This window comes from Vicugna pacos, chromosome 10, assembly GCF_048564905.1.
Source record: "Vicugna pacos chromosome 10, VicPac4, whole genome shotgun sequence".
In the NCBI taxonomy this organism is placed as follows: domain Eukaryota; kingdom Metazoa; phylum Chordata; class Mammalia; order Artiodactyla; family Camelidae; genus Vicugna; species Vicugna pacos.
In genome coordinates, this window is record NC_132996.1 from 69,624,344 (window position 1) to 69,643,099 (window position 18,756).

Consider the following 18,756-nt stretch of genomic DNA (forward strand, 5'->3'; position numbering starts at 1 on the left):
GCGCCCTCGCCCCCATCCGGCCCCTCCCTCCTCCCCCATATTTAGCGCGAATCCGATCCGGGGCTGGGCTGGGCGCTACTTAACGCGGCCCCCATGTTCTGCAGCTCTCCGAGCGGAGCGGAGCCAGGAGCCCGAGCAAGATGATGATGGTTATGCAGCCCGAGGGTCTGAGGGTCGGGGAGGGGCCCTTTGCGGGCGGCGGCGGCGGGGGCGGCGAGTACATGGAACAGGAGGAAGAGTGGGACCGCGACCTGCTGCTGGACCCGGCCTGGGAGAAGCAGCAGCGGAAAGTGAGTGCTAGCCCATTTCCTGATGGCAAAACTGAGGCCCGAGAAGCCAGGCGGTTTGTGCCTAGCATCTCAGCAGGTCAGGGGCAGAGCCTGTCTTAACCCTCCTCATGCCACTTCCTAGCCCAGGCTCTGCCCACCAGGACTCTGATGTTCCCTGGGGCTGGAAGAGAGGGCTGGGGACCCTCATGAGGGGTTTAGGACGACGAAAAGAATTTCTGGAGTCCCTGCATCCTGGAGTTCATTCCCCAAGGCCCACTGCTCCACTTCTGCTAATGAATACGGGGTGGGCAAAGCCGTGGAGATCCGCGTTGGGTTGGGGGGGGAGAATAATCATTCTCCCCACACCCCCTACTCTCTAGTGAAATACTCCCAGACCCCACCTGGGGGCTTGCAGCAGGGCAACTAGTGGTCTTGAGTGTGTAGGGGAAGGGGTAACTGTCCCAGACCCCCTTCCCACCCTCTCTATATTCTCTCCAGCACAGGGTCCACCGTCACTCTATCCCAATTGTCAAACGAGGAAACTAAGGCCTAGAAAGGGGCTGAGATAGGACCCAAGTCATATACTGTCAGAACACAGGAACTACCCCCCGAAATCTGAGGGTCTTTGCCCATTGCTTGCCCCACCCCCACTCTTTCCCAAGATACCCCTCCCCACCCTAAGGCCCCCCTCAAGTCTGCTGAAAAGGCCACAAGGTTGGGGAGGAGGGGAGCCCTGGGTTCCCTTACGCGGTAACCTGACTCTCTGGCCAGATGGACACTTTGTGCTGATGCAGCGCCTTGGAGGAGCTAAGAGGGGCACATGGGCAGCTGCTGCCCAGGCCCAGCCTTGTAGGGCACTCAGGCCTCCCCTCCCTGATCTATTTTCACTCTTAGACTTTCCCAAGTGGAGAGGGCAGGACACCTGGGGACCTAAAAGAGAAAATGATCTGGGCTGGAGTGAGGAAACTTTGGAGAGTGGCAGGCCAGGGGTAGGGAGGGAACCGTGAAGTCATTAGTCCCTGTTCAGCGTTTGCCAACAGTGTATGACTCCAGGAAAGGGCAGGGAGCAGGGGTGCTCAGTGGAATCTGCAGGATCTGAGAATCCCAGGATTTAGAATCAGAGCACTTCTGCTGGGTTAGATGACAGGAGATGACCCCAGGAGCTGGGAGGCTCAGCTGACTCGGCTAGGGTGCCCCGGGTGACACGCCTCCCCCCAGGCTCTTCCTGCACCTGTCTCCAAGCAGGGCTGTGGTCCTTGGGTCTAGCCATCTCCCAGTGATGTCATCCCTGCCCCTGGCTCCAGCTGCCATCTGCTCTGTAACAATTCTGATCCCTGCCCCTACCCACCCACGCCTCTCCCAGATCCAGGTTTACATGCCCCTCATAAGACACAGGCTAGTTTGTAGCTTGCTTTCATCACTTAAAACATCAGGAACATCCTTCCAAACCATCTTACAGCCACCATTCATTCATCCATTTATTCAGTGGTAGGCCCCCTGTAAATTAATCAGCATATCCTAGAGTTGGACATTCTGGTTGTTTCTTTCTCATCCAACATTGTTTATTACAATGCAGTAAACATCTCTGTGCTCAGCTATAGTCCCACCCCATCCCGGTTTCTCCACCATATCTTGGAGCAGTCCTAGCTCCTTCCAACTGATACCTAAGTGCTCTTTATTCAACCTCATTCAGAAACATGCATTCTGTATTTCTTAGGTCCTACTATGTGGTAGGCACTCTTTTAGGTGTCAGGAATTCAGCAGGGGACAAAATAAAGTCCCTGCCTCAGGAAGCTTACGTTCTAGCCAGGGCAAATGTTTCTGTCTCATCCACTTGATCCTGCCCCTCCCACTCACTGAAACTTTTCTTCCTTCACTCTCGTCTCAGTTCCCACCTGCTGTCTTCTTTCTGCTCTGCCAAGCCATTTGTCTCCACTCTGTAACCAGAATGAGCTTTCTAAAACACAGTTCTGCCCCTCTCCCTCCTCTGCCTGAAAACTTCCCTGATTCCCTGTTGCCCTCAGGATCAAGTTCAAACTCTGGCTTAGCACTCAAGATCGTGCATGACCTGGCCCCTGCCACCCCTCCGGCCTGCCTCTCATCACTTATTCCCAAACACCCCCAGAGCAGTGCCCAGAGAGCTGCAGCTCCACAAACCTAGCAACTGTTTCTCGTCGCCAGGCACTTGCCCATGTGGCTGCCCCTGCCTGGAATGCCCTTGCCTGCCCTTCCCTGCCTGAATTACTCCTGCTCTTCCATCACAGTTCTGATCCATAATTAACCTTCCCCAAGAGGTTCCCCCATTTGATTTGAAGGATTCCTCCCCCCGACTCCCCAACACTAGTCTCTCCCAGCATTTCTCAGACTAACATAACTCTTTGTGAGTTCCTTTAGGGCAGGAACCAAATTTCATTAAAAGTCATGTTTATCAAATGAAAGAATACCCCTTCCATGGAGGCCCCACCCAGACCTGCCTTGTCTAGACCCAGAGCATCTGAGACTCCAGGTAGAAGGAACTACAGGGAATTCAGCTGCCCTCTCCTGTGCTCAGGGCCTCATCAGTTAATGCTCAGCACCCACTTACGCACCCGAGGGAAAGAATTCCAAAGGACTTCCAGGGTTACCTCCCTGGAGTATCTGCTTTGTGGTGGGGGAATGCTTTGAGTTCTAGAATCCTGCCAGGTTGGGGGAAGAAGGAGCTGAGACATCATTGAGTCTGACCCCTTATTATACAAGTGGGGAGACTGAGCCCAAGAGAGGGCAAAGGGCACATCCGGGTCATAGAGAGTGAGTAGCTCAGCTAGGATCAGAGCCCATGTATGATTCTACGCTGATGGCAGAATCCAGGGCCTGCAGGTTTGGTTGGTTGGTGGAAACCCGTGCACGCTCTAGGTCACTCCCATCCCCAAAAGACACAGGGCCATATACCATCCCTCCCACCTCAGACAGAGGCTGAGGCCGAGGCACACCCTGGGGGGAGAGGGAGGGCAATCTCCTCCTGAAAGTAGGTCAGACCAGGCCTGAGTGCCCAGCTGATCCCCTCGGCCTGCAAAGCTCTTGCAGCCTCATGGTCCGCTTGGAGGCCGATGCACGACCTGGGAGGTCAGTGGGGCTGAGATAATAGGTACACAGTCCCTGGGGCAAAATCCTCAGAGCCATCTGTGCTTCAAACCAGAGTTTTTCAGATTTTAGAAAGGCAGTATCAGTCTACATTGACCCTTGGGTCTCAGAGGGCTCCACACTTTGGAGTGGCTGATTTACAATTTTCTAAATCCCCCTCCAGTGCTTGAGACTGGACAAAGCTTTGTGCTGGCAGCGAGGCACTCCAGGTCCAAACTGGGACCTGAATGGGCCCCAGACACGATTTCTCTTCTGGGAAAATAAAGCTCAGAGAGGGAAAGGGGCTGGACCCACATGCACAGCACGTCAGCAGCTGAGCCGGGACTTGAATCCAGGGCCTTGTCTCTGAGAGCTGCTCTGACAAAGGAGCCTGAGCACTGTCCTCAGTACTAGGGTCTGAGCACTGTCCTCTGCCTCCAGACCTTCACTGCCTGGTGTAACTCACACCTGCGCAAGGCTGGCACCCAGATCGAGAACATCGAGGAGGACTTCCGCAATGGCCTCAAACTCATGTTACTTCTGGAGGTCATTTCAGGTGAGAGGTGCAAAGCAGTGCCCAGGGACCCCAGGACCTAGGGGAACCCAGAGTGCTGGGGGGGGTAGTGGCAGCAGAACTCTGGAGAGGACTTGGTGAGGGAGGGGGAAGTTTGAGGACAATGTCTTCAGCTTCCTCTCATGACCTTTGACCCCTGACCTCTCCTCTTACACCCAGGGGAGAGGCTGCCCAGGCCAGACAAAGGCAAAATGCGCTTCCACAAAATTGCCAATGTCAACAAGGCCCTGGACTTCATTGCCAGCAAGGGGGTGAAGCTGGTGTCCATCGGTGCTGAAGGTGAGGGGGTGGCAGGGGGAAGCCTGGGTGGGGGCAGTGGGTGGGGTTCCTGACATCAACAGATCACCTCTGTGAGCCTCAGTTTCCTTATCTCAATGATGGGGGAAATTATCCATGCCTCCCAGGAGGGACTGTAAGGAGTAAATGTACCCACAGTGCCCGCACAGGACCTGGCACCTAGTAGGTATTTGAAGAATCATTTTTAAGTAAAGCGATTGAGCACCTACTAGGTGCCAGCCCTGGGATGGAGGACAAGGGCCAGAGGGCGGAGCAGGGGAAAGGTAGCTGAGGCCTGGTAGTACAGGCCTCAAATGCCAGGCAAAATGTGTCCACTCCCCCGTCCTGCAGAGATTGTCGACGGGAACCTCAAGATGACCCTGGGCATGATCTGGACCATCATCCTTCGCTTCGCCATCCAGGACATCTCCGTGGAAGGTGAGCGTCAGGGAGGCAGGTAGGATGAGAGAGGGCTGGCCCTGACCCCTCCTCAACCAACACTCACCCCCATCCCTACCCAGAAACCTCGGCCAAGGAGGGCTTGCTCCTGTGGTGTCAGCGGAAGACAGCACCCTACCGCAACGTCAACGTGCAGAACTTCCACACCAGGTCTGTCTGCGGTCAGCATGAGAGGGGGCCTCTGTCAGGCGCTGGGGCACAGAGCTGGCCCCTGGCACAAGCCATGGGGAGGAGAGGTCACAGCCAAGTTCCTGTAACAGTGTCTGAAAATAGGACTCAGTCAATGTTGAATTAAACCAGGAGGGTGAGGGGGAATTCCTGGAGGAGGGAGCATTGGAGACATCCTGGGAAGGGCATTGCAGCTGGAGCAAACCCTGTGAGCAAAGACCTGGAGGCCAAAAACATCTAGAAACTGGTGTGGCTTAGGCATAGGGTAGGTGAGGGAATCTTGGTGAGCGTTGAGAAAACAGTCAGAGACTGGTAATGAAGGGCTTTAAATGCCAAGCCAGGGAGTTTGGACTTTACTGCATTTTACAGATGAGGCTGTCCTGATAGGGGTGCTCCTGGGACAAGGGTAGGACAGGGCCTCAGCTTGAACCCAGGCCTGACCCCCACACCTCTTCTCTCTGTCCAGCTGGAAGGATGGCCTGGCTCTCTGTGCTCTCATCCATCGACACCGCCCTGACCTCATTGACTATGCCAAACTACGCAAGGTAGGTCTCCCCAGCCCGGCCCTCCAACTCTCCAGTCTCTGCCCTCAGCTGACCTTTCACCCCTCCCCTCTCCCACCATCTAGGATGACCCCATCGGCAACCTGAACACTGCCTTCGAGGTGGCAGAGAAGTACTTGGACATCCCCAAGATGCTGGATGCAGAAGGTGAGAGTAAGCCTAGTCTGGCCAAGGACTCCACTTACTAGTCAGCACCTCTGCCCCTGCTCTTCTCTCCTCCTAGAATGCTCTGCCCCTCACCCTGCTCCCTGGTCAGAATCCTTCCTGCCAGCAGACCCCCTTCTCCAGGAGCCCTTATCCCGTCACCTGCCCCCTCCACCCAGTGGAACCAGCCTCTCCTGCCTCTCCCCTTATGTAGTGGCTCCGCCCTCTGCCTCTATCCCAGTTACCTTGGTAACCTCGGGCAAGATGGTTGCCCAAGGCTTGGAGCTCCTCCTGGGTGGGCCCTGCCTCTTGTCTCTGTACCTGTAAGAGGCTTTAGTCAATTGAAGCAGCAAATGTTTTCTGGGCCCCTGCTGCACCTGGTGCTCTAGATGTGAACTTGGGGAAAAGACAGACAGACAGATGGAGATTGGGGTGGTTAGAGGTGCCTTGTGAGGGCTGTGGTGTCTGCTCACTCACCAACTCCCTCATGCTTTCCTCACCCCACAGAGGGGAGGTTGCCGGGCCCTGGGGTGATCAGAGAGGGCTCCAGGGAAGAGCTGGGCTTGGGTATCTGGCAGCTGGTGGCCATGACGAGATGTCTTTGCCCCCTCCCATCTGGAGGGAGCTCTCTGCCTGGGTGGGGGCAGAAGCCCACTCCCCACTGTTGGCTTTGGCCATCAACATCTCGCTGCTATCCCCCAGACATCGTGAACACCCCAAAGCCTGATGAGAAGGCCATCATGACCTACGTTTCCTGCTTCTACCATGCCTTCGCGGGGGCAGAGCAGGTAAGGGGCTCAGCTGCTGCTGCCTGGCTGGGCTTGCGGACCCAGGGGCCCAGCCTTGGCAGCATCTTGACACTTGGAGGTGCCAGGCCCCATGTGGGTGGGAGTGCCACTGTCCCGGCTGCACGTACTCGATCCTTGGGGAGGTCAGGGGCAGAGGCCTCTGACCTGGAAGGGCCCCTTTCCCCCTAAAAGATGTGCTCCCCTTATCCTTTCCTTCGTTTGCTCAGCACCGGTTTTATGGGTTTACAGAGCGGGGAGGGGTCGGGGGTGTCTGTGACAGCTTGTTCTAATGCCAGCCCTCCTGCCCACTCCCAACACAGGCAGAGACAGCCGCCAACAGGATCTGCAAGGTGCTGGCCGTGAACCAGGAGAACGAGAAGCTGATGGAAGAGTATGAGAAGCTTGCCAGTGAGGTGAGACTGGGGCCAGAGGGCCTCCCTCTCCCCTATCTGTGCTCTCCCAGCATGGCCCTGCTGCTGCTCCCAACCCAGCTGCCCCCTGGCTTGGACCTGCAGAGCCTCTCCCAGCATCCTGCTGCCGCCTTCACCCACCTCCTGCTCATTTTTGCCCATCCCAAGCTCATGCCATTCAATCATCATGCATTCAGTTCTCATCATTTTTGCATTCACTCATTTTTAGGCAGTCTCATGGCCCTTTGCTCTGTCCCAACTTATACTGGTCCCTGGACTCAGAAATTAATGATCCTTCTCCTTCCCTGACTAGTGGGGATTCCCCCCTCCACCCTGCCCTCTGGACGCCCACTCTGCTTCTCTGCTTGAGGACCAGCTTTTGGCCACGGCCCAGATGTGGGTGGAGATGGGTGGGTAGGGTGAGCAGGTCCGCTCAGAGCTCTCTGCTCGCCCCTGCCTGGCACTGGCAGCTGCTAGAATGGATCCGCCGTACCGTGCCGTGGCTGGAGAACCGCGTGGCTGAGCCCAGCATGAGTGCCATGCAGCGCAAGCTAGAGGACTTCCGGGACTATCGGCGCCTGCACAAGCCGCCCCGCGTGCAGGAGAAGTGCCAGCTGGAGATCAACTTCAACACGCTGCAGACCAAGCTGCGGCTGAGCCACCGGCCTGCCTTCATGCCGTCTGAGGGCAAGCTGGTCTCGGTGAGCCAGGCCCAGGAACAGGGTGACCCCAGCCCTGTCCACATCCTCTGGGTGGCTTTGGACTCTCTGTCCCCATCTATCTAATGGGTGAACCATGATGGAGGCCACTTCTGCCTGCCCCACAGGACATCGCCAATGCGTGGCGGGGCCTGGAGCAAGTGGAGAAGGGCTATGAGGACTGGCTGCTCTCGGAGATCCGGCGCCTGCAGCGGCTCCAGCACCTGGCTGAGAAGTTCCAGCAGAAGGCCTCCTTGCATGAAGCCTGGACCCGGGGTAGGTACCTCTGGGGCCCACTTCTGTCCTGGAGTGGAGACTGGTGGGAAGGGGTCCTGGCAAAACGCACAAGTAAGAGGCGGGTGTTCTGCAAGGAAGCTGGAGATGGGTTTTCTAGTCCCACCCTGACTTGGGGAACTGGGCCACAGTTCCTTTATCTGTAAACTCAGGCCCTTAACTCTCTCCTGGCTCTGGCCCTCTGTAGGTCTGCTCTGATTAATTTGTCATTTAGCATTTTATTTGTATATGTAGCAGGTGATCAAAGGTGAGTCTTCAACCCAAAAATCACTTACATTATACTCAAAGTATAATGTGCCAAAATATTGCATGAACCTAATATATCACTCTCTGTGAAACTACTCATTCTGTATTCCATCAAGGATTTTAATACTACAAATGAAAGAGTCCTACCTAGAAGTAATGAACATTAAATAATGGATTATGGACATAATGAATAACAATGGCTGGATATAATTCCTTAAATATAAATATATACTTATGTGACCCTGAGGAAGTCTCTGAACTTCTAAACCTCGGTTACCCTCTGCAAAATGCAGAGGCACTCAATAAATGATCTCTGCCACGATTATTGTGACTATGGTTTTATTTGCATAATTATGGTAACTGTCATTCTCAAAGTACTTTTACATTTATTATTCATTCATCCAACGAGTACTCCTAGAGAGTCTACCAAATGCCAGGCACTGGGGAAACTGATAACGGGTCAAGGGCTCATCAGGCTCACAGTAATTGAAAGGTAGTCTTGATCAAATAATACCAAAAGTGTACCAAGGGCCACCCGGAATTGTGCACGGTCTCGGGACCGTAACATTACTCACGGGCCATGCTCTGGAACAGGAGCTTCACTTCACTTTATCACACTAGTGCCTCAGAGCAAGGGCTAGGGTGGGCTGGGCAGGCGTTTCACAGATGAGGAGTCTTCATGGTTACACAGCCTGGCTGGGACCTCCTGCTCCTGCCGTGGCCACCGCTGGGTGACCTGAGCCGAGCCGGGCCTGTTTCTGAGCAGGGAAGGAGGAGATGCTGAGCCAGCGGGACTACGAGTCGGCTTCACTACAGGAGGTGAGGGCGTTGCTGCGGCGCCACGAGGCCTTCGAGAGCGACCTGGCAGCGCACCAGGACCGCGTGGAGCACATCGCTGCCCTGGCCCAGGAACTCAAGTAGGCGGCAGGGATCGAGGGTGCCCGCCCCCGGTGATAAAGTCCCTATAGCTGGCCCCGCCCCTCGGCCCCGAGCCCCGCCCAGCTCCCATTGCCCTCAAGACCTTTTGCACTTCCCAGTTTGGTAACTCTGCTTTGGTACCCACATCTTTCCCCATCACCAGTAGTCCTGTTCCCATTCCAGACCCCGCTCTGCCACCCACACTCTTCCCCCACTGGCACCTGGCCTTCCGCTAACCTGGCGGCTCCCTTCAGCTTCAGGAGGTCAAGTCCTCACCATCAGCCTTGGCCTCACACCATCTCCTGTAAACCTGCAGCTGAAACTCCAGGCCTAGCCCCTCTACCCGTGCTCCTCCAGGGCCTGGAGCTGAGGACCTGCAGGAGACCCCCTTCTCCCAGGAAGGGACCCCCCCTGCTATAGGAAAGCCCTGCTTCACCTCCACTTGCCCTGGATCCCTTACGCCTTCACCATCACTGGGCATGGGTTCCAGCTCCCTGAGGGCAGTCAGGAAAAAATCTGGGTTGGAGTCTGGCCCCACAGTTGCCCCTGCTTCCCGCCCCTAGTGAGCTGGACTACCACGAGGCAGCCTCAGTGAACAGCCGCTGCCAGGCCATCTGTGACCAGTGGGACAACTTGGGCACGCTGACCCAGAAGAGGCGGGATGCACTAGAGGTGAGGCTGGGGGCCAGGCAGATGGAAGCTGGACACTGGAGGAAGGTGAGGTGTTGCTGGGCAGGCTGCTAACTGGACATGCTGGTGGCCCCTAGAGGATGGAGAAGCTCCTGGAGACCATCGACCAGCTGCAGCTGGAGTTTGCCCGGCGGGCAGCACCCTTCAACAATTGGCTGGACGGAGCAGTGGAGGACCTGCAGGACGTGTGGCTGGTGCACTCGGTGGAGGAGACCCAGGTATGGGGGCATTGGATGGGATGATAGGGAAGTGGCCTGTCTTCTTCAGCCACCACTTTGGCCTCCTGGGGAGTGGTGGGGCAGGAGGAAAACCCCAGTTCCCGAGTGCTGGGAGACAGGAGGCCTGGGTTGTCCTGCCAGCAATGCCCTGGACCCGCTGGATGGCCTGGAGCACATTGCTGCCTCAGCTATTGTCTGTGGGAAGCAGGAGCTGACACTTCCTGCCTGTCGTCCCCAGAGCCTGCTGACGGCACACGAGCAGTTCAAGGCAACGCTGCCTGAGGCCGACAGAGAGAGGGGCGCCATCCTGGGCATCCAGGGTGAGATCCAGAAGATCTGCCAAACGTACGGGCTGCGGCCCAGCTCCACCAACCCCTACATCGCCCTCAGCCCGCAGGACATCAATACCAAATGGGACACGGTCAGTTCCACCTGTGGCCTTTCCCTGCCTCCCTCCTGCTCCGATGCATTCTAACCACCCTGAGAGGCTCAAATGTCCTCAGACATGGAGAGAGATCTGGGATCTGCTACAGACTCCATGTGGCACTGGACAGGTCCCCTTGCCTGACTTGGCCACATCTGTAAAATGGCTATAACAGCAGTGTTTTCATTGTGAAGCAGAACATTCATCAGTGTGAAGCAGAATTAGATCTGGAGTTTGGACATCCTTTACAAAACAATCTAAGTTCATTAGGAATGACGTCACGGGCCCCATTTTACAGATGAGGGAACAAGCCTGGAGAGGCTGAGTGACTTGCTTGAGAGCTTGCTCACTAGAGCCCTGCCACCTGGCTCAGAGCAGCAGGAGCTGTATGAGGGGCTGGAGCCATATCCTGGCTCCCAAAGCTGCCCTGGCACAACCACCCTCCTCCTCAGGTCCGCAAGCTGGTACCCAGTCGTGACCAGACACTGCAGGAGGAGCTGACACGGCAGCAAGTGAACGAGAGGCTCCGGCGACAGTTTGCAGCCCAGGCCAATGCTGTCGGGCCCTGGATCCAGGCGAAGGTGGAGGTAAGGCTTGGACAGTGGAGCCCACCTGGGAGAGTGGGGCTGGGACTGGGCCCCAGGGAGGCGGGAGCACTCATGCAGCCCCGGTCCCCCTGCAGGAAGTGGGGCGCCTGGCAGCGGGGATGGCTGGCTCTCTGGAGGAGCAGATGGCTGGGCTGCGGCAGCAGGAGCAGAACATCATCAACTACAAGAGCAACATTGACCGGCTAGAGGGTGACCACCAGCTGCTGCAGGAAAGCCTGGTGTTTGACAATAAGCACACCGTCTACAGCATGGAGGTGAACTCACCACCCCCCAGAAGAGAGGGGAAGTGACACTGGCTGGGGAAGCCTGCAGCGGCCACAGCTGGACTCAGCACATCTGCCCCAGGAGGGTCTCCAGTTCAGCTGTCCAGGTCCCCAACATACCCATGGGGATGGGGATACTGAGACCCAGCAAGTGACAGTGATCCGTCCAGAGTCACACAGCAGTCTAAAACCAGGCCCGGTTGGCTGTGGCAGGTTGACCAATATGTAATACATACTAAGTCATCAAACTTTGAGGCAGGAAGGGCTGCTGGACTTCATTCAGTGGAACCTCCAGATGGGAACAGAGGCCCAGCAAGGGGAGGACTTGCCCAGGGTCATACAGTGAATTGGGGGTGGAGCTAGAGGCTAGGCCCTGGCCACTCATTGACCTGGCCTGTCTCCTGCTTTCCCAGCACATCCGCGTGGGCTGGGAGCAGCTGCTCACCTCCATTGCCCGCACCATCAACGAGGTAGAGAACCAGGTACTGACCCGCGATGCCAAGGGCCTGAGCCAGGAGCAGCTCAACGAGTTCCGGGCATCCTTCAACCACTTTGACCGGGTGAGTAGGGGCCTAGCCCCATGTGGTGGTGGACTTGGGGGCAGTGGGGTTTGGGGATTGAGCCTGACATCCTCTGACCCACTCAGAAGCGGAACGGTATGATGGAACCCGATGACTTCCGGGCCTGCCTCATCTCCATGGGCTACGACCTGGTGAGTGTCCCCCATGCCCATTGAGGAGTCCCATCCATGTCTCCCTCCTACGTACTGACCCCAGTTGTGTCCCTCCCACCTTCACATACACCATCTCATTTCCTCCTCATCACACCCACTGGGGCTGGGAAGAATTACCCCATTTCACACAGGGGCCACAAAAGCTCAGAGAGGTAAGTTAACTTGCTCAAAGTCACTAGATTTGGACTTAGTTCTGCATGATTCCAGAGCTTGAGCTTGCAACATTTCCACTTCAGAGAAGCAGCACTACAGAGCGGCCCAGGAAAAAGATCAGGACCAACAGGCAGCAGGGGTTATTGCTGGGGCAGGAAGCAGAGCTCAACCTAGTAGAAAGGATCTTCTCAAGCCAGAGCTGACTCAGGCTGCAGCAGACGGCCTCCAGAGGAAGGGGGCACCTCATCACGGGGGTTGTCAGACCAAGGCTAGACAGTCCCCAGGAGGGGACACCAGGAGCCCTCCTGACTTAAGCACCCACCGGCACGGTGCCCGGCCTCTAACCTTGCAGGGGGAAGTGGAATTTGCTCGAATCATGACCATGGTGGACCCCAATGCGGCCGGGGTCGTGACCTTCCAGGCCTTCATCGACTTCATGACCCGAGAGACAGCCGAGACCGACACGGCTGAGCAGGTTGTGGCCTCCTTCAAGATCCTGGCAGGAGACAAGGTGAGTCCCTGGCGGTGGAGAGGGCTGGCAAGCTGGGACAAGGCACAGGACCTGTAGGCCCTCAATACCTCTTCTCCCCTAGAACTACATCACCCCCGAGGAGCTGCGGCGGGAACTCCCAGCTGAGCAGGCCGAGTACTGCATCCGCCGAATGGCACCCTACAAGGGGTCCGGGGCTCCGGCGGGCGCCCTAGACTATGTGGCCTTCTCCAGTGCCCTATACGGGGAGAGCGACCTCTGACTTCGACCCCTACGCCAAGTCTGGAGAGAGGGTACCTCCTCTGGCTGAGCCCATCCATCCCTCAGAGCAGGGGCCCCGGAGAAAGACCAGCCAAGTGTTTCTGAATAAAGATGCATCGTGGGCCTTTCTCCATCTCCTTCTGGTTCCTGAAGCAGAGGCTGGGCCCCTGGGCTTCTGGGCAGGACCAGCTGCCCAACCATGATTCTCCAGGGGTCCCCACCACCCTGCCTTGCCCTCAAGGACCAAGCATTCACACCACACTGGGGCCCAGGACACCTCTTTATTGTGTTAGAAAAGGTGGGTTACAATAGTTTCTCTAGATATGGAAGACAACACTGCCCCCAGATCCAGGGGGACCAGAAAATTTATAGCATCAGAGGAAAGCCAGGGCAGGAAGCCAGAGCCTGCTGAGGACAGAGCTGGGTTTAAGACCACAGTATTTTCTTCCCACTTGCTCCTTACCCGAGCCCAGGGTTCTTGCCCCAGCTTCGGCTGCCAAGACTTCATCCTTCACCCCAAGGTCCTCCTAGCTACCACAATTCAACAAAGGTGCAGTTGGGGAACTTCAGGGTAGGTGGGTGGGGGTCGGGGGAGGGGCTGTGCCCTGAGCCCAGTGGCCTTTGCTCACCCTCAGGTACCTGGTGCCCGTCCCTCAGCCAGCTGTGCCTCCTGTGGAGGGGCCTGGCCACGCAGGTCAGGCAGGAGAAGGGGCTGCTCTGGTCACCACCAGGTCCTGAGCTGCTGCACCTCAGTTCACCACTGCTGAGCTGGCCATGGTGTTCACACCACAGGCCCCGGACCCACGGTGCAGGTAGTAGTACCCCTGGGAGAGAGGGGGCACTGGTGAGGGCACCAGGGAAGGATAGGGGCTGGAGGGCTAGGGCCAAGCAGGCAAGACTCACCTCCTCGCCCCAGTCAGTGCCCCAGCTGTTCTTGATGGCCCAGAAGGGGACAGCAGAGCCTGGGGAGCAGTGCAGAGTGCAGGGAGTCAGGGCCCCAAGCACTCTGCACTCATTTGTGGGCCTACTGTGGGACCAGCACTAGGAAAAGAGCAGAAAGCAAGACAGGCCCACCTGCCACCCTCCTGGAGACCTGGTGTGGCTCTGGGGATTGGGGAGAGCACCCATCCATCTGCCTCCAGCAGGTTATTCATTCATAATAGCTCAACCCCCCACCACCTCTGCTTTCCCATTCACAGAGAGGATGGATGGTCCATAGCCCGAGGCACAGGTAAGGCCAAGGTTCCGAGGCATTCCCCCAAACTCCCCCTCCACAGGTCCTGAGATGCTGTGGTCCACCCTCTGCCTGTGACCTGGGGTGAAAAGGCCCAGGAGGGAGGTCACTGGGTCAGCAGAACTCACGGTTGCCGAAGCCCACAAGCAGCACAGCATGGTCGATGAGCCAAGGGCTGCAGAGGGGCCGCAGCGGGTGCGAGATCCCGTGGCGGTAGAACTGAGGAGGAGAATAAGAGTAGGGGACCAACTCCAGGGAGTGGGGGAGGAGTCGGCAAGTGATGGGGCAGGAGCAGTGGGGCCAGGGACCTCACCTGCATGCCAAAGGCGTTGATGGCAACGGAGACGGGGCCCTTCTTGGCCAGCCAGGCCGCCAGCTCTGGACAGGGGAGGAGCAGCGTCAGGGACACCTGGGCCTGCCCCACCTGGCCTGTCCTCACCACACTGCCCCCAACTCACTTTGCTCATTCTTGCTCAGCTCCACTGAGTCATTGATGTAGACCTTGGCCTTCTCTGCAGAGAAATTGCAGGTCTGCAGGTGGCCACGGTAGCTGTAGTCATCCTCTGTCTCTAGCCCTCCTGGGGGATGGTGGGGGCAGATCAGGGGGTTAGAGGAAAGGTGGACCCCAGTTCACCCTACTCATCTTCTTCCAGCTAGGGGCTGTGCTAAGCCCCTTATACACAAGGTCTCACATTCTTCACCCACCCCAGGTGACAGGCCATCCTCCCTGAGCATAGCCTTGTTCTAGAGATGATGCAACTGAGCCCCAGAGGGATGGGGGGGTCACCAGGGAGAAATGTGGCAGAGGTGGCACTCAACTCCCAACTTCTGACTCACTCATCCCAGCACTCCTAGGACTCTTGACCTCGGCTTGCTTGTTCTGCTCTGACAGCCTGCTCCCCAGCTGGCCCAGGCCCCTGCCAGGCTCGAAGACCACTGCTCAAATGAACTGCCAACTTAGCTCAGTATCTCCCCTCAAGGCTGAGGTGTGCTGCTGCCTGGTCTAGCAGCGTTACAGGAATACAGAGCTCCAAGCAGTAAAAACACCAAGACCCCTGGCTCTGCACCAGGAACTGTACACACATTTCCTCACTGACACTCAAGGCAATGCTACAAAGTGGGCATGAGGCATTCCATGTCACAGATGAGACATCTGAGTCTCTGACAGAGCTGACCTGCCCAAGGTCTTCAGCCAGTAAGGGTCCGCATTAAGACCTGAACCCAATTCCCGTGACTGCCACACCTATGTCTCTCCCCCTCACAAACTGACTACTTGTGGAGGGAGCGGTGGCTCCTCCTGCCCCTTCCAAACCCCGGGGATGCATACCCAGAATCTTTATGGCAGAGTAGGCGTTGGAGGGCAAACCACCCAGGCAGGCCTTGTCCACCTTGTCACAGTCCAAGAGCTCTAGGAGACAGAAGGCCAGTCCCAAGGAGCCCTCTGGCGGGACTGGGCTGGGGACAGGGGGACAGAGCGGGATGCTCACCCTGCTCAGAGAGGGAGAGCAGGGCCCCCCGCTTTAGGAACCACTGGCCTTCCACGTTGCCTGTGACTGAGAAGGCCCAGCAGGAGCCGCACATTCCCTGCAAGAGACGGGGAGAGTCAGGGCTGGGTCCCTTCCAAACGCCAGTGCAGTCCTCATGCCCCACCTCATTTCTTAGGGGTCCCAACCTGGTCCTTGACTTTGGTGACAGCTCCCTTACTCCTCCAGTCCCACTCAGGGGGAGGAAGGTCGGAGATGGACTTGGCCAGGGGCATCTTCTGGCCAGGCTCTTCCTTCAGCAGGGGATTCAGGTAGATGGTGCGGAACTCCTCCTCTGCGGGCAAAGGTGGGCCGGGGTGGGGGAAGAGTATACTAAGCCAGTCTGATGAGGGGCCTTGGCAGCAGGCCCTGTCTCTTCCAGGCACCGTGAGGGCTCTAGCCACCACCCCTACCTGTAAGGTCACTAAACTTGGTGACCCCATACTGAGCTGTCCCACGGTCCAGGGCCTGGATCTTCTGTGCTCGCACCATGTTACTGGCAAAGACGGACATGCGCCACCTAGCTTCTGAGAACCGAGGAGGAGAGGAGAGGCTTGTGCCCCAGGCAGATCATAAAAACAGAGGTGCTTGGGGATCAGAGGCAGAGGTTTCCCTGGGGAAAGGTGGGCTCTGGATCAGGCCTGAAGCTTATTTCAAGAAGAGAACACGAGTTGGTGGGGGTGGGGGTGGGTGAGAGACCCGCAAGTGATACGAGAGGGGCCACCCTGGGGTGGTGACTTCCCAGGTATGAAGGCAGAAACAAAATGGGCTCCAAAGGATGTCCCCAGCCAAGAGGTTGTGGGAAAAGGCCACCATCCCAGGGGGGCTCCAGCAGAGAAAATCTGGCCTTTGCCCCTCCCACTGTACCCAGAATGATGGAGACCTATGGTTTCTGACCGAGAAAATCAGATGGGAGAAGGGACCAGGTACCTGAGGTGGCTACCAAGTCCTGGGAGGTTGGGAAAGAGCTTGGGGATACAGAGGTCCTTGAAAGGATGCACTGTCTCTTGTGCCTGTCCCCTCCCAAACACCAAGTGTGTGGGGGGGGGAAGGCCCTGGTCTGACTGGGACAGAAACAGCCAAGGCGGGGTCCTCACCCTCCTCTGTTTCATATGTCCGGTTATAGGCGGTGACAAAGTCCTTGAAGATGGAAGTCATCTTCACAGAAAAGTCCTGGAAAGGCAGAGGGGTCTTTACAAAGAGTCCTTCTCAGACTGAACAGGGAATCTCAAGCCAGGGTGAGGGCAAGAGAGGGGGCATAAAGCAGCAGTCAGCTCTCCAGACACAGACAGACGCCTCACCTGGGGCAGGGGGTCCTTGTTCAAGAGTGGAAGGAATGAACTGAAAGTGTCATTTCTGTCATCTGGATTGGGTTGGAACAGAGAAGAATCAAGATTGAACCCTGAGTGAAGTCTGATCTGAGCCATCCCCGCACCTCTGGGCTGTCCTAGCACCTGTAATCTTGGTATCCACGGGGCCACAGTCCCGCCTCAGCAGCATGTGTTTTCCTAGCTCATCCAGGACTTCGAAGCTGCAGAGCTGGAGCAAGAGGAGGAAGCCAGTCAGGGGGCTGGGACTGGAGCAAGGCCTTGGCAAGATGGAGCTGGAGGGTCCTCAGAGGACCACCTCTAAGGCAACTGCCTCCACGGTGGAGATCAAGGACAGTCAGCAACCAGACACCCTCCCCTTTTACAGCATCCTGGTCTCTGGCCTTCCAGGTCTGGGAAGTGACTCAGGGTTAGGTAGCTGCTGCCTCAGATCCCTCCCTCTTGACTTGACCCATCATCCCAACTACTGCCAGACTCAGTCTCGGGGAAGGAAATCTCAGGAACCCCATCACTTACGAGGGTTTCCTTGGACACAGGGAGCTGGCACACCGTGGGGTCGTTGCAGGGTGGCTCCACCAGCGTTGCCTTTAGGGAGTACAGCGATCCCTGGCCTGCCTGGATGGAGGAGCGGGTAAGGCGGGCAAGGCCACTCCCTCCTCAGCCCGGTCTTCACTAGACCCAGCCCCACGCAGCTCTTCCCCTTCCCAATCACTAGAGGTCCAACGACCCCACCCCAAGTCAGGCGTCCAAGACCCTCACCCCAAGTCTAGCCCAAAGTTCCCAACCCTCGGACGAGGGCCCTGCTCACCCCGGGCCTGGAAGCCCCAGTCCCCAGCACGTCCTTACCCGGCGGACGCGACCGCTCACGGCCTTCAGCGCGGCCCGCGCCCCAGCAGCCCGGCCGCGGTTGTAGATCTCCAGGGCAAAGCGGGCGGGCCCCAGCAGCTCTGGGGACGCCAGCTCCCAGGCCTGCGCGCCGACTGCTCGGGGCTTGTTGGGGGCGGGAGCGGCGCCCAGGAGCAGCCCCAGCAGCAACAGAAGCTGCAGCCAGGGAGCCATGGCGAGGGCGAAGACGGGGGCCCGGACTCAAGCAAGGACAGACGCGCGGACCAACCGACGGGGCGGAGCAGCCGGCGGCCCGGGGCCCTGGTCCTCCCCCAGCTCCTGGCGGGGCGCCGGCCAATGGGCGCCGGCCGGGGGCGCCTGCGCGCTCGCTTATTTACGTGAGGCACGTGGAGCGGCCAGGCGGCGCAAACGGGTGGGTCCCAGCGCCGCCCTAAGGCAGCCTGACAGCAGCAGGGTCTGCGTACAGATGGCCCGGGGTTCCAGCTTTGAAGTAATCTTCCTAGGTCTTGGAGCTGCTGTTGGGGAGGGGAAATGATGCTGGGCTGAGAATAAAAATAATAGCTACCATTTATTACATGCTTATTATATGTTACACATTATATGCCATCTCCTTTTAATCGTAGTAAGTATCCCGTGAAGTAGATGTCATCCGCATCTTATAATTGAGGAAACAGAGGCTTAGATATGTTAAGTAGCTTGCGAAACATCTGCTAAGTGAAAGAGCTGGGCTTGAACCCAGGGATTTAGCTTCAGAGCTTGGATTCACAGATCGATTACCACTTTTTTTAAATTGAGATATAGTTGCATCCCCTCTTTGAGCCCCCTCATCTCATCAGCAAAATGACAGCTAATACCCCCTGGATTGGCAGTGCCTCAGGCTGTTATGGGGATCAAGTGCAAACATGCAAACAGTGCACAGGGTTGGGACTGTTCTTTTGTTCCTTCAAGCATTTACCAAGTGTTCCAGGGCCTCGCAAGCAACATGAACAGATGCGCTAGGCAAAATATTGCTTATCGTGAGCTCCCAGTCTAGTGGAGATGTTACCGAACTCAGATCCAGCTGCTCGCCTCTCAAAAAT

At 57.2% G+C, this 18,756-nt stretch overlaps 2 protein-coding genes across 2 annotated transcripts; one reads left to right on the forward strand and one right to left on the reverse strand.

The window, feature by feature from the left end:
* Nucleotides 1-84: 84 nt before the first annotated feature.
* ACTN3 (actinin alpha 3) lies at nt 85-12,879 on the forward strand. Its single transcript, XM_006210671.4, has 21 exons — nt 85-290; nt 3,810-3,924; nt 4,102-4,221; nt 4,570-4,656; nt 4,740-4,827; nt 5,312-5,390; nt 5,474-5,555; nt 6,255-6,340; nt 6,661-6,753; nt 7,221-7,451; nt 7,577-7,724; nt 8,755-8,905; nt 9,470-9,578; nt 9,674-9,814; nt 10,053-10,235; nt 10,691-10,825; nt 10,921-11,100; nt 11,523-11,669; nt 11,756-11,821; nt 12,348-12,506; nt 12,589-12,879. The coding sequence occupies exons 1-21, from the start codon at nt 141-143 to the stop codon at nt 12,745-12,747; spliced, it is 2,709 nt and encodes a 902-aa protein (XP_006210733.2). The 5' UTR covers nt 85-140; the 3' UTR covers nt 12,748-12,879.
* A 129-nt stretch (nt 12,880-13,008) lies between these two features.
* CTSF (cathepsin F) lies at nt 13,009-18,001 on the reverse strand. The gene is given in 14 exon segments (XM_072970363.1): nt 13,009-13,570; nt 13,650-13,708; nt 14,109-14,199; nt 14,294-14,358; nt 14,439-14,558; nt 15,308-15,388; nt 15,468-15,564; nt 15,653-15,798; nt 15,917-16,030; nt 16,601-16,676; nt 16,805-16,951; nt 16,953-17,042; nt 17,348-17,446; nt 17,678-18,001. Coding segments are annotated over 14 exon segments (1,473 nt in total). The 5' UTR covers nt 17,891-18,001; the 3' UTR covers nt 13,009-13,495.
* Between the last annotated feature and the right edge of the window lie 755 nt (nt 18,002-18,756).